Raw genomic sequence first — 18084 nt, 5'->3', positions numbered from 1 at the left:
CTTTTATAAATAACTAGGAATAACCTTCAAGACATGTATTAATTTCCTTCAGACATTCAGTTACTTAGAAAACATATGTGTTAATTATCAATATATGGAGGATGTGACTAGACTCTTACCAGGAACATACAGCTCAGCAGCAGCAATGACAAACTCTCTGGTCTTGGGCTTGTTGGCCCGGCACACATAGACGCCAGCATGATGACGCCTCGTGTCCCTAATCACCAGGTTAGTTGCGAGGACAACCACATCAGTGGAAATGGGCTTTCCGTCTGTTTAAAAGACAATGCAATGGAGAACAGCAAAGGACAGTCCCAGATCAGACAGATGGAATAACGAGACTGGCCTTGAGAAAAGTGGCGATCATTTCTCAGGCTTCCAGTTGCCTGAGAAACAGCACAAAGGAGCGAGACAGAAGACAGAAACAAAGATAGATCTGATGCTGATGTTCCTGGTGAGTGAGAGAGGCAGATAGATGGAGAGCAACTAACAGATAATGTGATCAGATGCAATAAAAGAGAAAAATAAATAGGCTGAGAAGCAGAGAGAGCAGGAGAAAGACCCAGAACATTACCTTGTCTGCTCCATGACACTAGAGGTTTAGGTTGGCCTTGAGCCATACACTCCATCACAGCAGGATGACCGAGCACAACTGTGGCATTTTGAGGTGGAGCCACAATCACAACTGTGTTCAGGGCTTTAGTAGAACCTATACGAAGAGCAGACATGCATGCTTAGGTATTGTGAATGTGAAACTGTTAAACAAAAATGCTATTATGCAGATTTGCAGAAAAAGAAGGAAACAATCATTTTAGACCTGCAACCTGATAATACACAACAAATACTATCCTGACATTTCACTGATAAGTTTTAAATGTCAAGTCATCATTGCCATGTGTTGCAAAATCAGTGCACTGTATCCAATTTGTAATGTAGCTGGATGATAGCACTGGGTTTAGAGACCTTTTAGGGTACTTTTAAGAGGAATGTCAGTAACAGGCCTATTCCCACACAAACAGTAATGCATGGTCTGTCGCAAAGATACCTGGATGCTATATTACAATGGCCCGATTATCTAGAGAGCCACTCTTGTAAGTAATCTATTCTAAAGTATTTTCGTGCACTAACTACAAGTAGGTAAGTACTTTGGCTACAGTGCCAAACAAATCCAAGAATCGCTGCAGAAAATACAGTATCTGATCTAAGAATGTCATCTATCAAACAATCTCACATGAGTCACATGCTGTAACACTGGTCCATTATGATAACACGCCAACATACTGCAGTGTAGACTATTATAGAAAAACTACATAGTAACACTATATACTTCATACTTTCAATTATATGTACCATCCATCAAGACTGAGACAGATGCTGTTTCAGTAAAGTCCCTAAATTTGGCACATTGACTGATTGGTGGGGTTTTTATTTTAAAGCTTTTCATAGAAAATAGAAAGGAGGTGCTAACAGAAAAATAATATAATGTACAGGTGGCAGCACTCATATGAAAGGATCCCTCACAGATGAATGACACACAAATGCAAAAAGAACCCTCAAAAGACACCTGAAAGCACAGGCAGTGTTGTGCAGAAAAATAAGAGGTACTCAATAAAACCACAAAAAAAGAATGATTTTGAGACAGGACAAAAAATAGAATGGCCTCAATTATCAAACTGAGGAACCCTTCTCTTCTAGGATGCTATTCAAAGAGTTGTTTAGGAGTTGAGAGGACACTTGTATCCTGAGTGTGTATCAGTCCCCAAAGTACAGTATAGAGTGGGCCTTATTCTCCTGCAGTTCTACTCAGCAGCTCATAATGCTAATGATCCCAGGAACGAGGACTGGCATTCTGTAAACACAATATAAATTAATCATTGAGATTACATACAGGAACCCTCACTTATGCATAAGGCTTTAAGTGGGTCACTCTGTTTCTGCTAGGACTGCACTGCAGAGTGCACCTGTATAAGTGTCGTGTGAACATAATGGTTGTGTGTGTCTTTACCCAGAGTGCAGGGTAAAGAATATATATAAAACTGTCCTAAAGAATGCTTTCTTTCTTTGTTTTGTTGAGTATTCTTAGTATTTTAGGGTTTAACATTTCTTGGTAAACAGTAAGAAAATGTAGAAATGAAGTAGAAGGGTAATTTTACCTCAGATTCCAGGAAAAAATGTATTGGAAGAAGTGAAAAATCTCAACAGGTCTGGATGCATAAACACCTGCAGCTATGTGTCACCAGGAGTCACACAAGACAATATTCCACATGTATGCATGTCTGAAATACCACTAATGATGGCAAAGAACAGACCATCTTTCATATGTGCCAGTGGAAGCATGAGAACTGTCCCATTAATAGACCAAAAGTAAATCTAAAATGTTGCTGTAACAACTTGCTGTGATGGATGCAGTTGATTTGACCTTATCTGCACTTTTCTCCCTCTTGTTCTCTTCGGCTTTCTTCTAAAAACCCAAAAGCAGCTGTGACAGAGCTTTGTTGCTAGCTTTTGACATAGACAGAGAATACAAAATGGCTTTAATGTGCTTTGCCTGATGCTGAAATCATACCACACAATGGTTCCCTCAGAATCACAGCACCATGTAATTAATGTAAAGATATACCATTTCCCCTTTTCTTCTTACTGAATGTCATTTTTTGTCTTTTAGAGTTTTATTTAATTTGGCCCTATATTGTTTAGAATGAATTTATTCATTCCAGTGGTTTATCAGTTATGGACTGATATATATACATATACATATATATATATATATATGGACATATATATGGACATTTAAAGTTTGGGCCCAAAGCCAGTAGCCACATAGAGTACTTGTTCTGTGCACACCTTACATGTTGGACCAAATTAATTTTGCACAGGACAGGCTAGAGAAGTTTAGAGTGCACGCAGTGCTTTTTATAATAAATAACACAACAAGACTTTAATCCAGAAACCCAAGGACATCAATTCAAACTGGGCAAATTGTTTTCAGTGATTCGATTAACTGTGGTAAACATCATTTTACTATATGTCTGTATATATTTTGTGTTATTATCTGCTTTCCAAATTGCAAACTGTTCAGGCTGTAAAGGTTCAGGCTTCAAACCCATCTGCTGAAGGTTATGATCACCTTGAGACGTCTGGTAATTTAATGACTTCAAAAGAAAGCCAATGACTGAAAGCCAAACATGGCACAGTATGCAAATCAAACTTATACAAGCATAATGCAGAGACCAGAAAGACTTGCATTCGGTTGCCTCTGGTGTACTCTCTCTCTCTCGCTCTCTGTCATTGTATACAGTTTCAATAAGCAACTTCAGACAGAAGACCTACTCTAAAAGCAGAACAGATTCTGCACATTTTTATCCAATTCCAGATTAACATTGGGTAAACCTAGTGCACTTCAAGAATGATGTCCTTACATTGGATTGGGCTGACAGTTCTCAATGGTGCCTGGCTGTCTATTCAAACACTATAAAGCATTGCAGTAGAACTGACCTGTGTTGACAGTGAGCCTCGCTCCATGACTGATGTCCTTCCTGGCAGAGTTGGATACGACACAGTGGTAGACGCCCTCATCCTCCTTGGTCACCTCAAGAATCTGGAGCACTCCATTAGGAAGGGAAATGAACCTGTTGCACAGAAATGGAGGAGTATTGACAGAGGAAGAGAGATTAAGAAGGAAAAGGAGAAACAACAAGCAGAAAATGCAACCGGCAGGTTACAGAAGTGACTGAATTTTCAAGTATATAGTAATAAATAGTTTTCTGAGGTACAAAACCTTTATATATTGCTGAAAGATATTGTTTCTTGTGTAATCCTGCTTCTCCCTCACTTTTGGAGGTCAAATTTCAGAGATATCGCTCCTGGTCTGCAACCCAGATCCCCTAGGGCCCTCTCAATAGAATGCCATCCCACCTCTTATCACCTTTATCGTAAACTTTTAATCCAACCGAAACCCGACTGCTGTAGCCTGTCCAGGAGGGACAAGGAATGTAGAGAGGAGTTTAATAAGGAGACAAGGAAAGCAGAGAGAAGCAAGGGACAGGAAAAAAAACAGAAAAGAAAGATAAGAGGACACAGACGAGAGGAAGAGTATCAGAATAAAAACCGAAAGAGGACTGCAGCAAAGAGCAAGAGCTATAGATGGCAGATTTTTTATTAGAAAAAAAAACATTAAAGCAGGAGAGAACACAGAGAGAGAAAAGCCAGTGATGTATCAGCCATCTTTTGGCTGATTTTAAAAAGAAGCCATTAACAGTGCCTGAGGTGGGTGCACCACATCCCTCCAATAAGACCTCATAAGCAGCAAGCTGTTTGTGGGTCATGCAAGGCTACAGCAGCCATTAACACTTAGCCCTGTGCAATAAGGCTGGAAAAAAATTCCAGGACCAACAGAAGCACAGTGAAATGTCAATATTGTTAAGTGGCTCAGTAAATGAGAATATGTGTGAGAGGAGAGACGTAGAAAGAAGGAGAGCGAGACCTGTCGAGAATGGGGTCACAGGCTTGTACTGAAATGTGTTTTTCTTTCTGAGACATTTGTTTTAAACTCGGGGATTCTTCAGTGCTCTTCTTATAATTATTGATATTGTAAAATTTAAATTTAAAAGAATTTTCTCACAACCTACACAATGACAGTACAAAAGGACACTACAGGAACACAGTGATCAGGTGATGCAATGAATTCAATTAAAAAGTATTATAATGGTGTGCATACAGATGTCTTTAATGAACACAGGAGGACCACTCAAATGTCAAACCATAAAAGGCTGACTAAAAGCTTGCCTGATATACCAGCTACTTTGTAGCTGCAGTGCACTCAAATTCACAGCTGGATATAGAGAGCATGGACCAGCTGGATATAGAGAGCATGGACCAGAAGTCCCTGGTCCATTTAATAATCGCAAAGTCAAAAGTTTGAATGTAATCAACAGTAACTGCTCACTGCAACTTCTGCTTCACTTTACATTTTTTTCTCTGATGCGAAAAGAGAAATTTAAGCACAAACATCCCAATGTTCTGACCCTGAAGTCATTTTAAAGCAAAATCCAACCAAATGGCACTGAACAAATATGAAGCACTGTATAACTTTAAACAAGGTCTTTTTAAGGTGGCAGCCACTTCAGCTTGTGGCAATTTGTAGAACGCACCTTGTAGATTTTATTAAATGAACTGACAGTGACATGTTATTGTCAAATAAAGAATGACTACAGACGTGTGGGTCTCTGAAAAAGCTGCTTTCATCTAGAAACTTTTTAAAATCATAGCAACATCACATAACAAACTGCTTTATGTAAAGAACTTAATAATGTTGACTGTATAGGCAGATTAGAAAGATAAAAAGCAGCCTTTATGTGACACAAAAACAGTACTAACTTTGATAGATATTTAGCAATGCAGAAGATTATTTTAAGATTTTATATAGATTCTGGAAAGCTGACCTGGTTGTCAGTACATTAGAATTCAAACTCTTCAGGCTTGATGACCCATCTTGAACTCAGATCTATACAGTCTTTGAAAGTGAGCATTGATGTGTGTACACACAGTGGGGTTACCTTGAGTGTACGGGGACTGCTAGTTTATCCTTTTCCCAGGTAATCACAGGCGTGGGTACTCCCTCAATCTGGCACTCGAAGCGGGCAGCACCCCCACTGGGGACTGTTTGGGGCAATGGCTCCAGATGAAACTTAGACAGACCTGCGGATACAGAAATAATATTAGTCAATAGGCTACCGCTAGTTATCAATTGGTGTAATTCCAGTGGTACACAGGATATGTAAAATGGCTTTAGGTGTAATCCTGATGCAACCTTGTTGTTGATGTTGTTTGATGTGATCACACACAATATGATTGATTGTTAAATTATGCTGAAGTGACCTGCACAGCTCACTCTCCACTAGAGTCCACAAACAGCATAAAACCCACACATAGGTCACAAAATCTCATTCACACCTTGATCTACAGCAAGTATTTTGCAAAAATGTGGTTTTGCACAACAAATAACAAGAGTGCTTTACCATTTTAATTTTGTAATTTAAAGACTTGGTCAGACCATGTAAATACCCTTGAACGTCCTGATTAGAAGAAATTTGGGGATTTAATCAGGCTTGGTGCAATTGTTCCTCTCTCCAGGTCAACTGTTGGATGGGCTTCAATTTTTTCAGCCTCCACTCATTCACACACAGGGGAAGAGCTCCCACTGTAGGTAAGGCTGAGCACCAGGGGGCAGCAGGGAGTACTGTCTGAGGGCCTCTAACCTCTGACCCCAGCAGGCTGTTAGAAGAGAGAACAAAACAGGCAGGCTATCCCAGCCACTTCGCCTGTAGCCCTGACTGAAAAGTAGAGAGTGGGGGTGGATCAAAAAAGAGCAGAGAAAGCAGACAGAAACTAAAGGCACAAAAGAGCAGGAAGGTAACAGAGAGGAGACTGCAAATCCCAAATGAAATTACTGGGCTAAAAAAAAAAAAAAAAAACGGTTCCACTTTTCCCTGTTTAGTAAAATGTTAAACAAACAAAAACAACAGCAACAAAAAACAAACAAGGGTGGCATCTGATTAAGCAAATATTCCATGCTGCATATCTGTCATAGTTTTTAACCCACCACCCACCCTGTTTAAGCCAGCATTTTGGTAGAAGTGATAATGTGACCTAATAACTGCATCTATTAAAAGCAATTATATTTTTTTCTGGCATATCTGTATAGGTCCATTGCAATCCAGCCAACAGACAGGAGTCATTTCATTATCTGGAAATAATGAAGGCAATTTGAAGCTAATCAATTCTGTGGCCTGAAAAATGTGAGAACATCAGTGCAAAGACTTGTTTGTGATGCTAGATGAAACATAGTTGTTTAATCCTCTGGGCATTTTACTTGAAAAACCAACATGTACTTTTCTGATGTCATTACAGATAAATTTGTGATAATCGGCAGGCATAATCCTCTAGGGACCATTATGTGTGCACTAAATATCACACAAATCTGCTTAGCAGTCAGTCAGATATTTTGGTCTGGTTCAAAGCAGTGGACATAACATCAAGGTGGCCAACATACTATCATAATTGATCATCAGTAGATCCACATTCTTGACATGGCTACAAACTGTAACAACGAAGGCACAGTGGGATATCATCACGTACATCTTAAACAATTAAAAAGAAGGGGTGAGCTTTATGTTTTGACACTAACAAAAAATGTTTTTCTGGAGGGTACTGCTATAAGCTTGTGGAGACACTGGGTGGACTATCCCAAATGACCCTAACCCCTAGCACAGCAACTGTTAGACATGGCAAAAAACGGGCCATCTGTGTTTTCCTGCTGCTCTGAGGGAACAAAGTTTCTCAATGAGCACACAGAGGCAGATACACACATGCTTGGTCATAACAGCAGAGCATTTGATTCATTTCAGAAAAAAACCTACTCTTGTTGCATAGCAAGTTTAACAGGAGGTGTTGATGATTAACCCCGCCACTTCCAGCCATTACGCGGCATGATGCCCTCATGTAAACACTCGACCTGCAGCACTGCCAGACTGCCTGACAGGGTGCCAGGCCTGCTGAGTATGTGTGTGTGTGTGTGTGTGTGTGTGTGTGTGTGTGTGTGTGTGTGTGACTAAATCTGAGTGCATGTGTAGATATCTACTTGTACCTCATTGTTTACTCTACTGTGTGCCTTGATGCCTGTACATGCTGTGATTACTCTGTGCATCCACGAGTGTGTGTATGCGTAAGGGTGATGTCTACATGTGAGTGGTGCATAACAGCTGATAAGAGCGAGTGCACATAAGCAGACATTAATGCAAAGGGGAGAGGTCGGAGGGCAGGGGGTGGTCAGAGAAGACACTTTGCCCATGCTGTGATGGAACAATGGTGAACGGATTCCACCTCCACCCTCTCGAGGCATAATCATATTAGTCTTTTCCCAGGGCTCCGTGAGTGTCTCATACTCATGAAGAAGTTCCATGGCAGATCCATCCAGCAGACTACACTCAGACTTTGTAAAGCTGACACTGTTCTGGCCTGTGATGATCCACTGTGCAATCTTTTATTGCAACAATCCCAGGAACAACACACAGGAACATTTTCAAGTGGATCTTTGGACACTTCTAAAAGTTTAACCCCTCACTGTTCTGTGTAAAATGTCTCTATCTTGTCTTTCTTTCTTCCCACTCATTGTCGTTTTTCATTGGTTCCTTCTCTCTCTCTCTCTCTCTCTCTCCCTCTCTCTCTCCCCTGCCCTTGACTTTACCCCAACTTTTTCCCTGTCTTTGTCTGTCCCTCTGTCCATGCCCCACTCTTTGGCCCCACAGCTATCAGATTGCAGCGTTTTTTCCCCTCCCCTTGTGCAAGCAGATAATTCCACTTGTGACCCCTTAGCTACTGAGCTTTAAGGTTGAGTAACACTGAAAACTCATCAAGTATGCCCCCAGCCTCAACACATATTTATAATAGCTACAGAAAAACAAGTGCAGTTCTTTCACTTTTGACAGGTTTTACCTTAAAACCACAATTCCTTTTATTAAGTAAAATGTTACATTTTCTTAGTAAGTTATTCTCTTTCTCTTTTATTGTAATGGGCATCATTTAGTTTTGCTGCTTTAAGACAGTACACATAAGAACTAAGTACAGTTATAAGAAACATCAAAAACCAAATACGATGGAAAATCTGTCTGAATCAACATAGTGTAAATAAAGCTGTGTTTACCTTGGAGGGGGGTGTGCGTGGTTATGAAAGCAGCTGTATAAATCTGATTGCAAAAGTGTGTTTGAATTAAGAAATATTGATGTTCACCTCAACAGCTCATAATGAGAAAGGTTAATAGGTCTAATTATTATTAAAGTGTTCTTTCACCAGCCTGTACCCATTAATATAATTGAAAAATGGAATATGGGCTTGAGGAAAAGACAGGGACGTCTCTTTCATTGCTTCTCCGATGTGTTTTTAGATTAGGCCAGATGCACATCATATGCTGCAACAGGGAAAATGGAGCAGGTGGCTTTGGTAATGTGTTTTCACAGATGTGATCTCTGCTACATTCTCTCTACAATCTCATTCCTGCAAGCAAAGACACAGTAGGAAATAAGAATGTCCGCTCAATGTTAATGTTAAGCAGTTCAGCATCACCCTCTTTCACACTGGTCACATCAATCTTATACCCTCTCTCTCTACTAACTTAATTCAAAAGCCACACATGCACAAGCACACACACACACAAACTGAAGGTCATTGTTAATGGTCTCGGAAGCATTTCCTTTCACAATCACCACAAACTCTTCTTCAGCCTTTTCTGCCGTTCCACTATTCATCCTACACTCTCCCTGCCTCCCCTTCAGTCCTTATTGTTCCTCAAACAAGAGATCCTCATAAATAGGCATGTGACAGCTGACAAAAGAAGGGGCATCCATAGAGGTTACTGTCTCATTTTACACAAAGCTAATGACTAAATAAAGACTACCACTTAGTAGTTTCAGGGAGAGGCCTCCTCTGAGGAGCGATTAAAAAAATGTAGCTTGTCCTTTCATCCCTCACACACCATCTTCCTGTCCATATTTTTTTTCTATTTCCACCCACTCATCCTGCTTCTCTCTGTGACACAGTTTTGTTTAAGATTGTGCCTGATCCCAAGATACTTGTTAGGTCTTATTTGAAGCAGTAGAGAAACAAGTTCATCTCCATCCATGCAATGAAAGTCCCCTGGCAAAACTGACAAATCGCTGTATGTGAGGATTGTGTGTGAGCATATTGTTCCCAACTGTAGTTTTAAACGGAAGAGTAAATCTCACACCAATATTCTCCCATTACATCTGTGATTCTGATATATCCATTGACAATTCTAAGTCTCACATAACCAACACTTGACCAAAGCCCTTAAAGGAATGAGGGGTGCTTTGGGTGTTGCTGAAGACCTACTTGCTAGGAGAACGTTCACAGTCCGGCTGGTCAGTGCTCCAAGGGCGCTGGCACTCAAACAGCTGTAAGCCCCCTCCACCCCAGGGGAAGGCTGGTCATCATTTAAGGTGGGCAGCAGAAGCAGGGATCCGTTGGTCAAATACTGCAGGTAGTCATCCCCTTCCAGAGGCAGCAGCTGGCCATCCTTTATCCAGGTAACATTGAAAGGTGTGTCGGTGGCCCCTAGGTTGCAGTCCAGCAACAGGGGCAAACCTGGCTCCAACACTACATGGCTGGGCCCAGCACCACAGCTTAGCTCCACCGAAAGAGGCTTTTCTGTAGAATAAAGCAAGAAGAGAAAGTTAACCTGCAGCACTATGGCTCGACTTCAACTTTATCTGCTAAATATAGCTAAATATTGCACATGTGATCTGATTTTCATCTACTTTATCAGGTTCTTCAATTTAATTTCACAGCATAACTCGAGAATCAATAGCAATGCAGATGGATAAGGGTGGTGCATTCCAGAGATGGGTGAATTGGACACAGAGAGGAGGCTCAAGGAGAAGGAGGAGGAGCTCTGTAAATGAAATCAGTGCAGAAGCATGAAGGATTTTGGTATAGAAGAAGGACAAGACCGCAATGGAAGAAAACATATCTGAAGGTTAGGCCTAGTAAGTAGCTCGTCTTTCAGTTCATTGCTGTATATTGGTCAGTGAAACTTCAATTGGAATAACTATCAAAAAGTGTTAATTTAAATCTTTCTCATTTCTTCTATACATATGAGATAAACAGTTATGCTGAATAAATACACATCATTGCCTTCCTGTTTTCTTTGCTTAGCCTTAGCCATGATTTTTACTTGGAATAATAAATCAATTACATTTGACTGAAGAACCTTCACACTGTCATATAGACCATGTGTCACCATTAGCGCTTCATACTGCCTCATTTTGATGTGATTTTTTTTTCACCCGAATAAGGTATTTGCTTTGCAGACACAATCTAACAAGTTCCAGGGTTGCAGTTACATGTAGTGTGTAATAACATAAGTGTTAGAAGGACAAGCCAAGAATGCCTGAACTCCTCTGTCGATAACCCTGACAGCTGATTTATGTATAGAGATCTTAACCTGAGAGGCTGTTACTGTGAAAGTGAAAGCTTTGAGCTGACAGATTAACCTCCTCGCAGAGTGACAGACTCTACGCACTATCTTTGCTTCAAATCATCCACCTCAATAAATGATGACTATCATCACAATATCTACAGTCATTAAAAAATAAATGACAAATACACTGATAAAAATGGCCCAGATTAGACATGTGGGATTAATTGTTTACCCATGAGTCCCCCGGGCAGATTGTTCAGCCTGGCTCTACATGGTCTGTCTTTTGTCAGGTTTCATGTAATGCCCTCCATCACCAGCACCCTTCTTCCTCAGCAGACTCCTTTTACCCACCACCCTCCTCTGATGTCAGATTCCTCAGGACCAAACTCTGGACCTGAGGCAACAGATCATTCCTCAGAGCTGCACACTCTCCCCAAACACATCTGAAGCTTTACAGATTTCTTTTTGTCCACATCGCTACTGAACAACCACCTTTTTCAGAATTGTCTTAATTACATGATGAATGGCTGTATTATCATTTTATCATACTAACAAAATGCTGCTTCAGAGGCAAAATCATGCATGCATCTTATTGTTGTTGTTTGTTATTGTGTGTTTACAATTGAGAGGTCACTGTGATAATAACATACATGCATACAGCTTATGTCCAGCTATAATCTTAATTTTCTGAGAGTCAGAAGCCCTTAACAGCTCATCACCATAATATATAAACTACATCATGGGATCACATGACCAAAGGCTGAGCACAGGGATATTCAATTTCCCCTTCTTTGCCAAAATAAAGGGATTTAATTTATATTTAATCCAAGTCTCTCATGATTAAAATACTATTAATCCATGATAATTGATGTTATGAAGTTGTTACATCATTTCATGTGTACCTTTGAAAGCCAAACAGCCTAAATATACTTCTATTTGACAGATCTTGTTGCTTAAACCCACTATTCCCCATAGATTCACATACCACACACACACACACACAGCCAGGTTTCTTTCAGCTTGTCTTTCTCTGCTGTTGGATTAATTAAGTTAATGGGAGATGGAATGTTTTTCCTTGATTAAATGAGGCCTGACCCCCCACCGTCACTTCCTGATGAAGAGGCTGGGTAATGCTGAGAAAGGCTGCTGCACAACACTCTGACACAGGCACACACATACCCACATCTACCATGGAGACAAGAAGAACACGCATGCACATGCATGTGCCCAACGTACACAAAACTGACTACACACACAGAGGCAGCACATGTAAAGAACACTAAACCAAGAACAAAACTGTATATGCGTGTCAACACACACAGAGACAGATTACTTCTGTGGTTCTTCACTTCCCCACTCCCATTTCAACTAATTAGGTCTCATTAAGTCATTAAAACGTTAGCAGCCATTTCCCAGCTGACTGCCAAGGGTTTCACTTGGTGAGAGGTGGAGATGATTTTGCCTTGGATATGGAACCCATTACCCCCTCACACAACTGAAGTACAGGTAAAAAAGAAACAGCGAAACAGTCCTTTCCTTTTTGTGTAAAAAGTAATTATGTGATAAGATGAAGTAAAACACACCAAAGGTGCTCAACCTAGAAAAATTTTCAGAGCCAACGTTCAGCATGACCTACTATCCTTCAAAAAAGTAGGCACGGTAAGCATATCACATATTTCAAGTAGTGGATATTTCATTTGGGAATAAAACACTTGATATTCACACACACACACACATATTTGCGCCAGAAACCTTAACATGCCCTAGATTTGAGGCAAAGCGTAGCACATGCACCCACACACAAACCCATATTCACACACTAAATTGTACTAACACACAAACAGATGCATGCACAGCCACACAGTAACTGTCTGTGTCTCGTGAGGACACGACGCGGTGAAGAGGAGGGGGATCTGTGAAGTGGCCATTTTGCCATTTTACTGTACAAGTGGGAGCTGCTGGAAAAAACAGGGTGCACTCTGGGATACAGTAGCGGGGCTATGTGGTCTCGCTGAGCTGTAGTGAATGGATTGTGATGGCACTGAGCCAAGAGGTTCATAGCTTACTCTAAGTAGAGAGAGGACAGCAGTTTACAGAATAAAGAGAGGATGAATCAGAGTTAGACACACCAGGAGACAATCAAACAGAGAAAAAAGATATCACCTGTACAATACACCGCCCCTTGACATTCTTGACTCCGTCTAGATTTCTAATAGCATTCTAATTGTACAATTATAGTAATCTCTATAATGTAAAAATACAATAGTGGTAGGAACCCTAAGTCAAATGTTTAATGCCTACTGTATACCAGTAGGCATTAAACAACCTATACTGTATACCACAGGTGTAAAAATACAGGCATGGATAGGCTGATTTGCAGTGATGTTCATGATCTACTGTACAGACAAGAGAGGCAGACAAAAACACACAGACAAAAACACAGACTGTCATTCAGAGAGAAAATGGAGATAAAAGGCAGGGGAAATGGAGATGTTAGTAGTGCAGTGCTCTTGATACCATCAACACTTTCCACTAGTCCATTTCTGTTAATGGATCACCTATTCACACAACGTTTGGGAGAACAGAAGGAGAAAGAGGAGGAGCAGAAGGAGGAGAAGAGTGAGCCAACACAGCGAATATTTCACTGGGCCCAGTTCACTGTCAACAGAGACTGGACAACCGATGACCCTGAGGCCACAGCTCAGGTTTCCACAGTGCAGATACACAATATCCCAGGCCTTTTACCAACAAAGACAATGTTAAAAGGACTCTAAAAACTACATTAGGATTTTATTTTTTTTGTGTGTGTGGAATATTTCCAGAATTTCTGTTGCCCAGACACATCAATATTTAATCAAAATCAATAATTCATAAAACCTACTCATATTCATAACCTATTAGGATATTGTCTGAGGGCTTATTCCTCTTGGGAATACTTTCATGGCTTTCAGACTGGACCAACAGACACCACTGCCCCTCACTAAAAAACATGGGGTTAGCTTAAGTACAACAAACATTATTCACAGCCTGGCTAAAAAATATAAAAAATATTAAAAAAGGTGGAGACTGAAATAAAATAAGGAACAAAGAAAATGACCCTCAGAAGGAAAGAGGCTTAAACCAGTGCAGATAAGAGAAGTGCTGCATTTATGATATCCAACAGAGAAAGAGCAGAAAAATGTGATTAAAGACACTTTTTTAAAAAGGGACCACTGTAAGCAGTGATAACCAGATTGCCTTGTACATCTGCTAAATGACATAGCAGCAGATTAGCTATCGTTTGATCCTGAATGGTATTAGCAGTGGCATTTCTATGGATATTACTATAAGCACTGAAATATATAATATAGACAATAGGGAAGGCACAGACTCATTAAAAACACACTGCCTTACATCAGGAGCGCAATGAAATAGGACCAGCACTTGCATGTATTTGTGGCCACAAACTATCCAGCATGTGAATAAATCAATATTTTGAAGCCACTGTTATGATCACTTGAGTGGAGAAGCAGCGAATAATAAAGCCGGCGGGGGAAAAAAAGATCTCAGGTTACAGTGTGCAAGTGGTAATGTAATAACAAGAAAAAGAGCATCTCACCGACAGATGCACCTTACCACTGTCTAAATATTTAGGTTTTCATCCTGCATAGCTTCATCTCAAATATTGCTTCGGGCATAAGGTTCTATCAATGTAAACATGATTTGCTGTCAGGCATCTGACATATGCTATACAGTATATTCACTCCTAACATTGCCTGGCAGGCAAATTTAAAAGCAAGTACTAGCTAAGCACTGCTATACACATCGCTCCACATTTTACCGATCCAGAGAAAGTCTACGAATCACTCAGCAATGTGAACAGCTGCCGTGTTAAGTGTAAACCATTCCAGCTGTGTTTCCTCCCATGACAATACACCCCGGTTCTTCTCACACCAAGTCATGGCCACAGATACTTTTCACTGAAATTTGAACACGATCAGTCAAAGATTTTAGGGAAGTTTACACATAAATTATGTTGCTGAAATGCCAATAATGTGCTTTGGGAAATAATCACTATTTAATTACCTCCCAAAATCAAACTATTGATATTTCAAGAAGCCAGAAGTTATTTAAAGTATTGATTAAACTTTTTGTTACTCCGTTTGTGCTTGATCGATTAGTTGTTTGCTCTTTAATATAGCAGAAAACTGCCCAAACCAATTTCCCAAAGTCCATGCTGATATTTTCTGCTGTTTTTTTTGACAGGAGATCAGCGTCTATAGAGACACACAGATGAAGTTTAGTGAGCATTAATGCACATTCACTTGATGACAATTACACTTACTTGCTTTAGTTTGTATGAAAAATGACTTGAAATTTGAATATCAGACTGTTTTCTGTCAGCTTGATGATTTTTAGACTTAAAACAACCCACATTTCTGCACTTCAACTTTGCACTTTGTAAAAGCACTGCTGACAAATATGACATTTTAAGTTTATACAGTGACCCTTTTCTCACAGTTAGCGCAGCAACAAATGGTGCCTAAAGTGTACAGTGAAAAAAACAACAACAGCAACAACAGTTATGGTGAGACAAACACGGGAGTCGAGCAGAGAACAAGAGAGAGAGAACGAGAGAAGGGGCGTATCGGTGCCGTCCCTCATGCCTCCTGCTCTATGTACAGTGCTCATTCATTCCAGACTGGCCTCCTCCAATCACAGAAGAGCTTTCCTGCATGAGGGGCCTCCCAGCAGCATGGGGCCTCCACATGGCCATGTCAAGTGCCAGACCCACTTGCATGAGTCAACAAAGCTAGTAATAAAACTAACAGGAGAGTAAGATGGGATTCAAATCAGAATGTGTTTATTAACATGGCAGCAAACTGAACTCACACATAAAGAGCCAGTGATTCAGGGCATTAGACTGAAACTCATTAGGTACTGGATAGTACAACAACTGGTGTTTAAAGATGTACACTCAGGAAGAACAGCTCTTTTCCTGGATACTGTTTTTTAAAGTGAGTCACATGTACATTATAATGCTAGTGCGTGGCAAGGATCAGGGCTGAGCATCTCACACAATGTCAGGATGATGAATGAGACTGTTATGTGACACTACCTGGTACATGCACTGAGAAAGGGCAGGCTGAACTCATTGAGCTTCACATATTATGCTCACACAGGGGTTCTCAGTATAATGATAATTTCCATCACAGATATGAAAGATGTGCTGTGAACGATGAGAACTAAAATGGTGTGCACACTCTGTGTCACACTGTGAATGCACCGATGGTTGTTGAAGAGAGTCATAACAGTGTTCTCTCTATTGTGTGATGTTGGAATGTGGTATCACTGATCTGGGATCTAAAGAGGAGCTCTAATATGAGTTTCAGGTCTTGCCTTTTTCACTGCAGCATGTAGTTATCAATGCAACTCTCCAGATAATCCACATCTTTCTACCTACACTGCCACTTTTGGTGAAACTCCTCTGCTCTCATGTGACCAAGCAGACAGCAGGGAGGAATGGAAGGAATGTGAGTGCAGGTTGGTTGACTAAGTGAGTGCACCCAAGCCACACACACAATTATAAGGTACACTGGCTGCAGAAAAGCCTTCTTACAGCATTACTGGCTGTGTGACTACAATTTGGCCTTGGACGGAGGTTAGTGCTGGTTAAAGCTACATGTAGCAGCAGCTTAAACCCCATCACAGACATAAGTTACACTATGTGTCAAATCTCAGTGACCTAGCAAGCCAACAGGTTGAAATAACAATCCATCTGAGTTGCATCATTGCAGTGGCAAAGTCTCTTCGTTCCTGGAGTCAGAACAGATAGCAGCATTACCCCATGACCAACTACGAACATGTTTTATCTCTGAATGCGATCGAGGTGCAGTAGAAGTGAAAAAGCAGGAGAACTTTACTTTTGGCCCTTAAAGCTATATATTACTTGTTGGCATCAAAAGAAAGAGACCACCATGCAACATTTCTGCATTTTCTACCTGCAGGGGAAAGGGTCTGCCTCCGATTGTGGGGTAGTATATAGCAGACAGACTATGTCAGAAAATGAAAAACATTTTTATTGACACTGAAGGCTTGTTTGTAGACCGCAGGTCTGAAAAACAAGATTTTAATTGGTTCAATAAACTGTTCTTTAAAGATTTTACATGCTTACTTAGACTTAATGCTCAATAGTTTATTTTCAGATATTTTATGAAGCTACACTATTTACACCTTAGAAAAACAGGCACAATATACATTCCACACAACACTTTGAACTCAAGAGAGCAAATCATTTGAATTCATAGCAGACAAAAATCTAACTCAAGGCTTCCTCTTCTTTCAAGAAACACATCTTAAGATTGCTACCCTGGCAGCATGAATAGGAACACACAGGGCACCATAAAAATCAACATATTCACTACACAAATATACCCAGCTGAAACTCAGCCCAGGGCATCTTTAAATAATATGCATCCTAATTTAGCATGAGCTCTCTGGGGAGGAGATCAAGATGCACTCACAAATCGCAGCTGACACACCCACGCTTACACACAAGCAAGCCGGCAAACCGGGTGCACTGGATGTACCTCAGCAAACACACACACACACACACACACACATACACTTAATTTACTGCTAATGTCTAATTAGCTAGTCTCAACAGGCGCTGCTGTCCAACATGCTCAGATTTTAAGGTTTCAAGAGATCTGTGTGCATCTGTTCACAGAAACACCAGAGGAGTGTGAAACAGTCCAAAGTTCAATCAAAACTAGAACATAAGTCATTGAAACTACTATTTACATCATTACCAGTTAAATTAAAAATGCAATTATATGAAGCTATTAAGATGTTGTAATAAGAAGACCAGACTTACCAGTTACATATAGGTACAATCTATTTTATTCTGACACTTAGTCTTAGAGACCTCTCAGACTGTAGAACCTCATTAACACTCTGTTCAGCATGAATAAGAGCAGCAACAGACCAAACAGTGTAGTTCTGCACATCTGTGTACAGAACCAGTGTTTAATATTCTGTAGCTGCCTCTATATGGAAGGTTGAGCAGCTGTCCCTGTGGTGTAGATACAATAAGCACACTCACAACATA

At 40.4% G+C, this 18084-nt stretch overlaps 1 protein-coding gene across 1 annotated transcript in view; it reads right to left on the bottom strand.

Annotated features, from left to right (window-relative positions):
- igdcc4 (immunoglobulin superfamily, DCC subclass, member 4) overlaps positions 1–18084 on the bottom strand; it is a 37548-nt gene that overhangs the window by 14663 nt on the left and 4801 nt on the right. The window contains exons 2-6 of the mRNA XM_028402338.1: positions 9908–10222; positions 5556–5697; positions 3496–3629; positions 575–709; positions 120–272 (exon numbers count right to left, since the gene is read on the bottom strand). Of these exons, the coding sequence (XP_028258139.1) occupies positions 120–272; positions 575–709; positions 3496–3629; positions 5556–5697; positions 9908–10222 (879 nt within the window). The remainder of the gene's footprint in view (positions 1–119; positions 273–574; positions 710–3495; positions 3630–5555; positions 5698–9907; positions 10223–18084) is intronic.

The sequence above is a fragment of the Parambassis ranga genome, chromosome 3 (assembly GCF_900634625.1).
Source record: "Parambassis ranga chromosome 3, fParRan2.1, whole genome shotgun sequence".
NCBI lineage: Eukaryota > Metazoa > Chordata > Actinopteri > Ambassidae > Parambassis > Parambassis ranga.
Note: the sequence above shows the minus strand (reverse complement) of the source record. Positions and strands in the feature narration are given on the sequence as shown.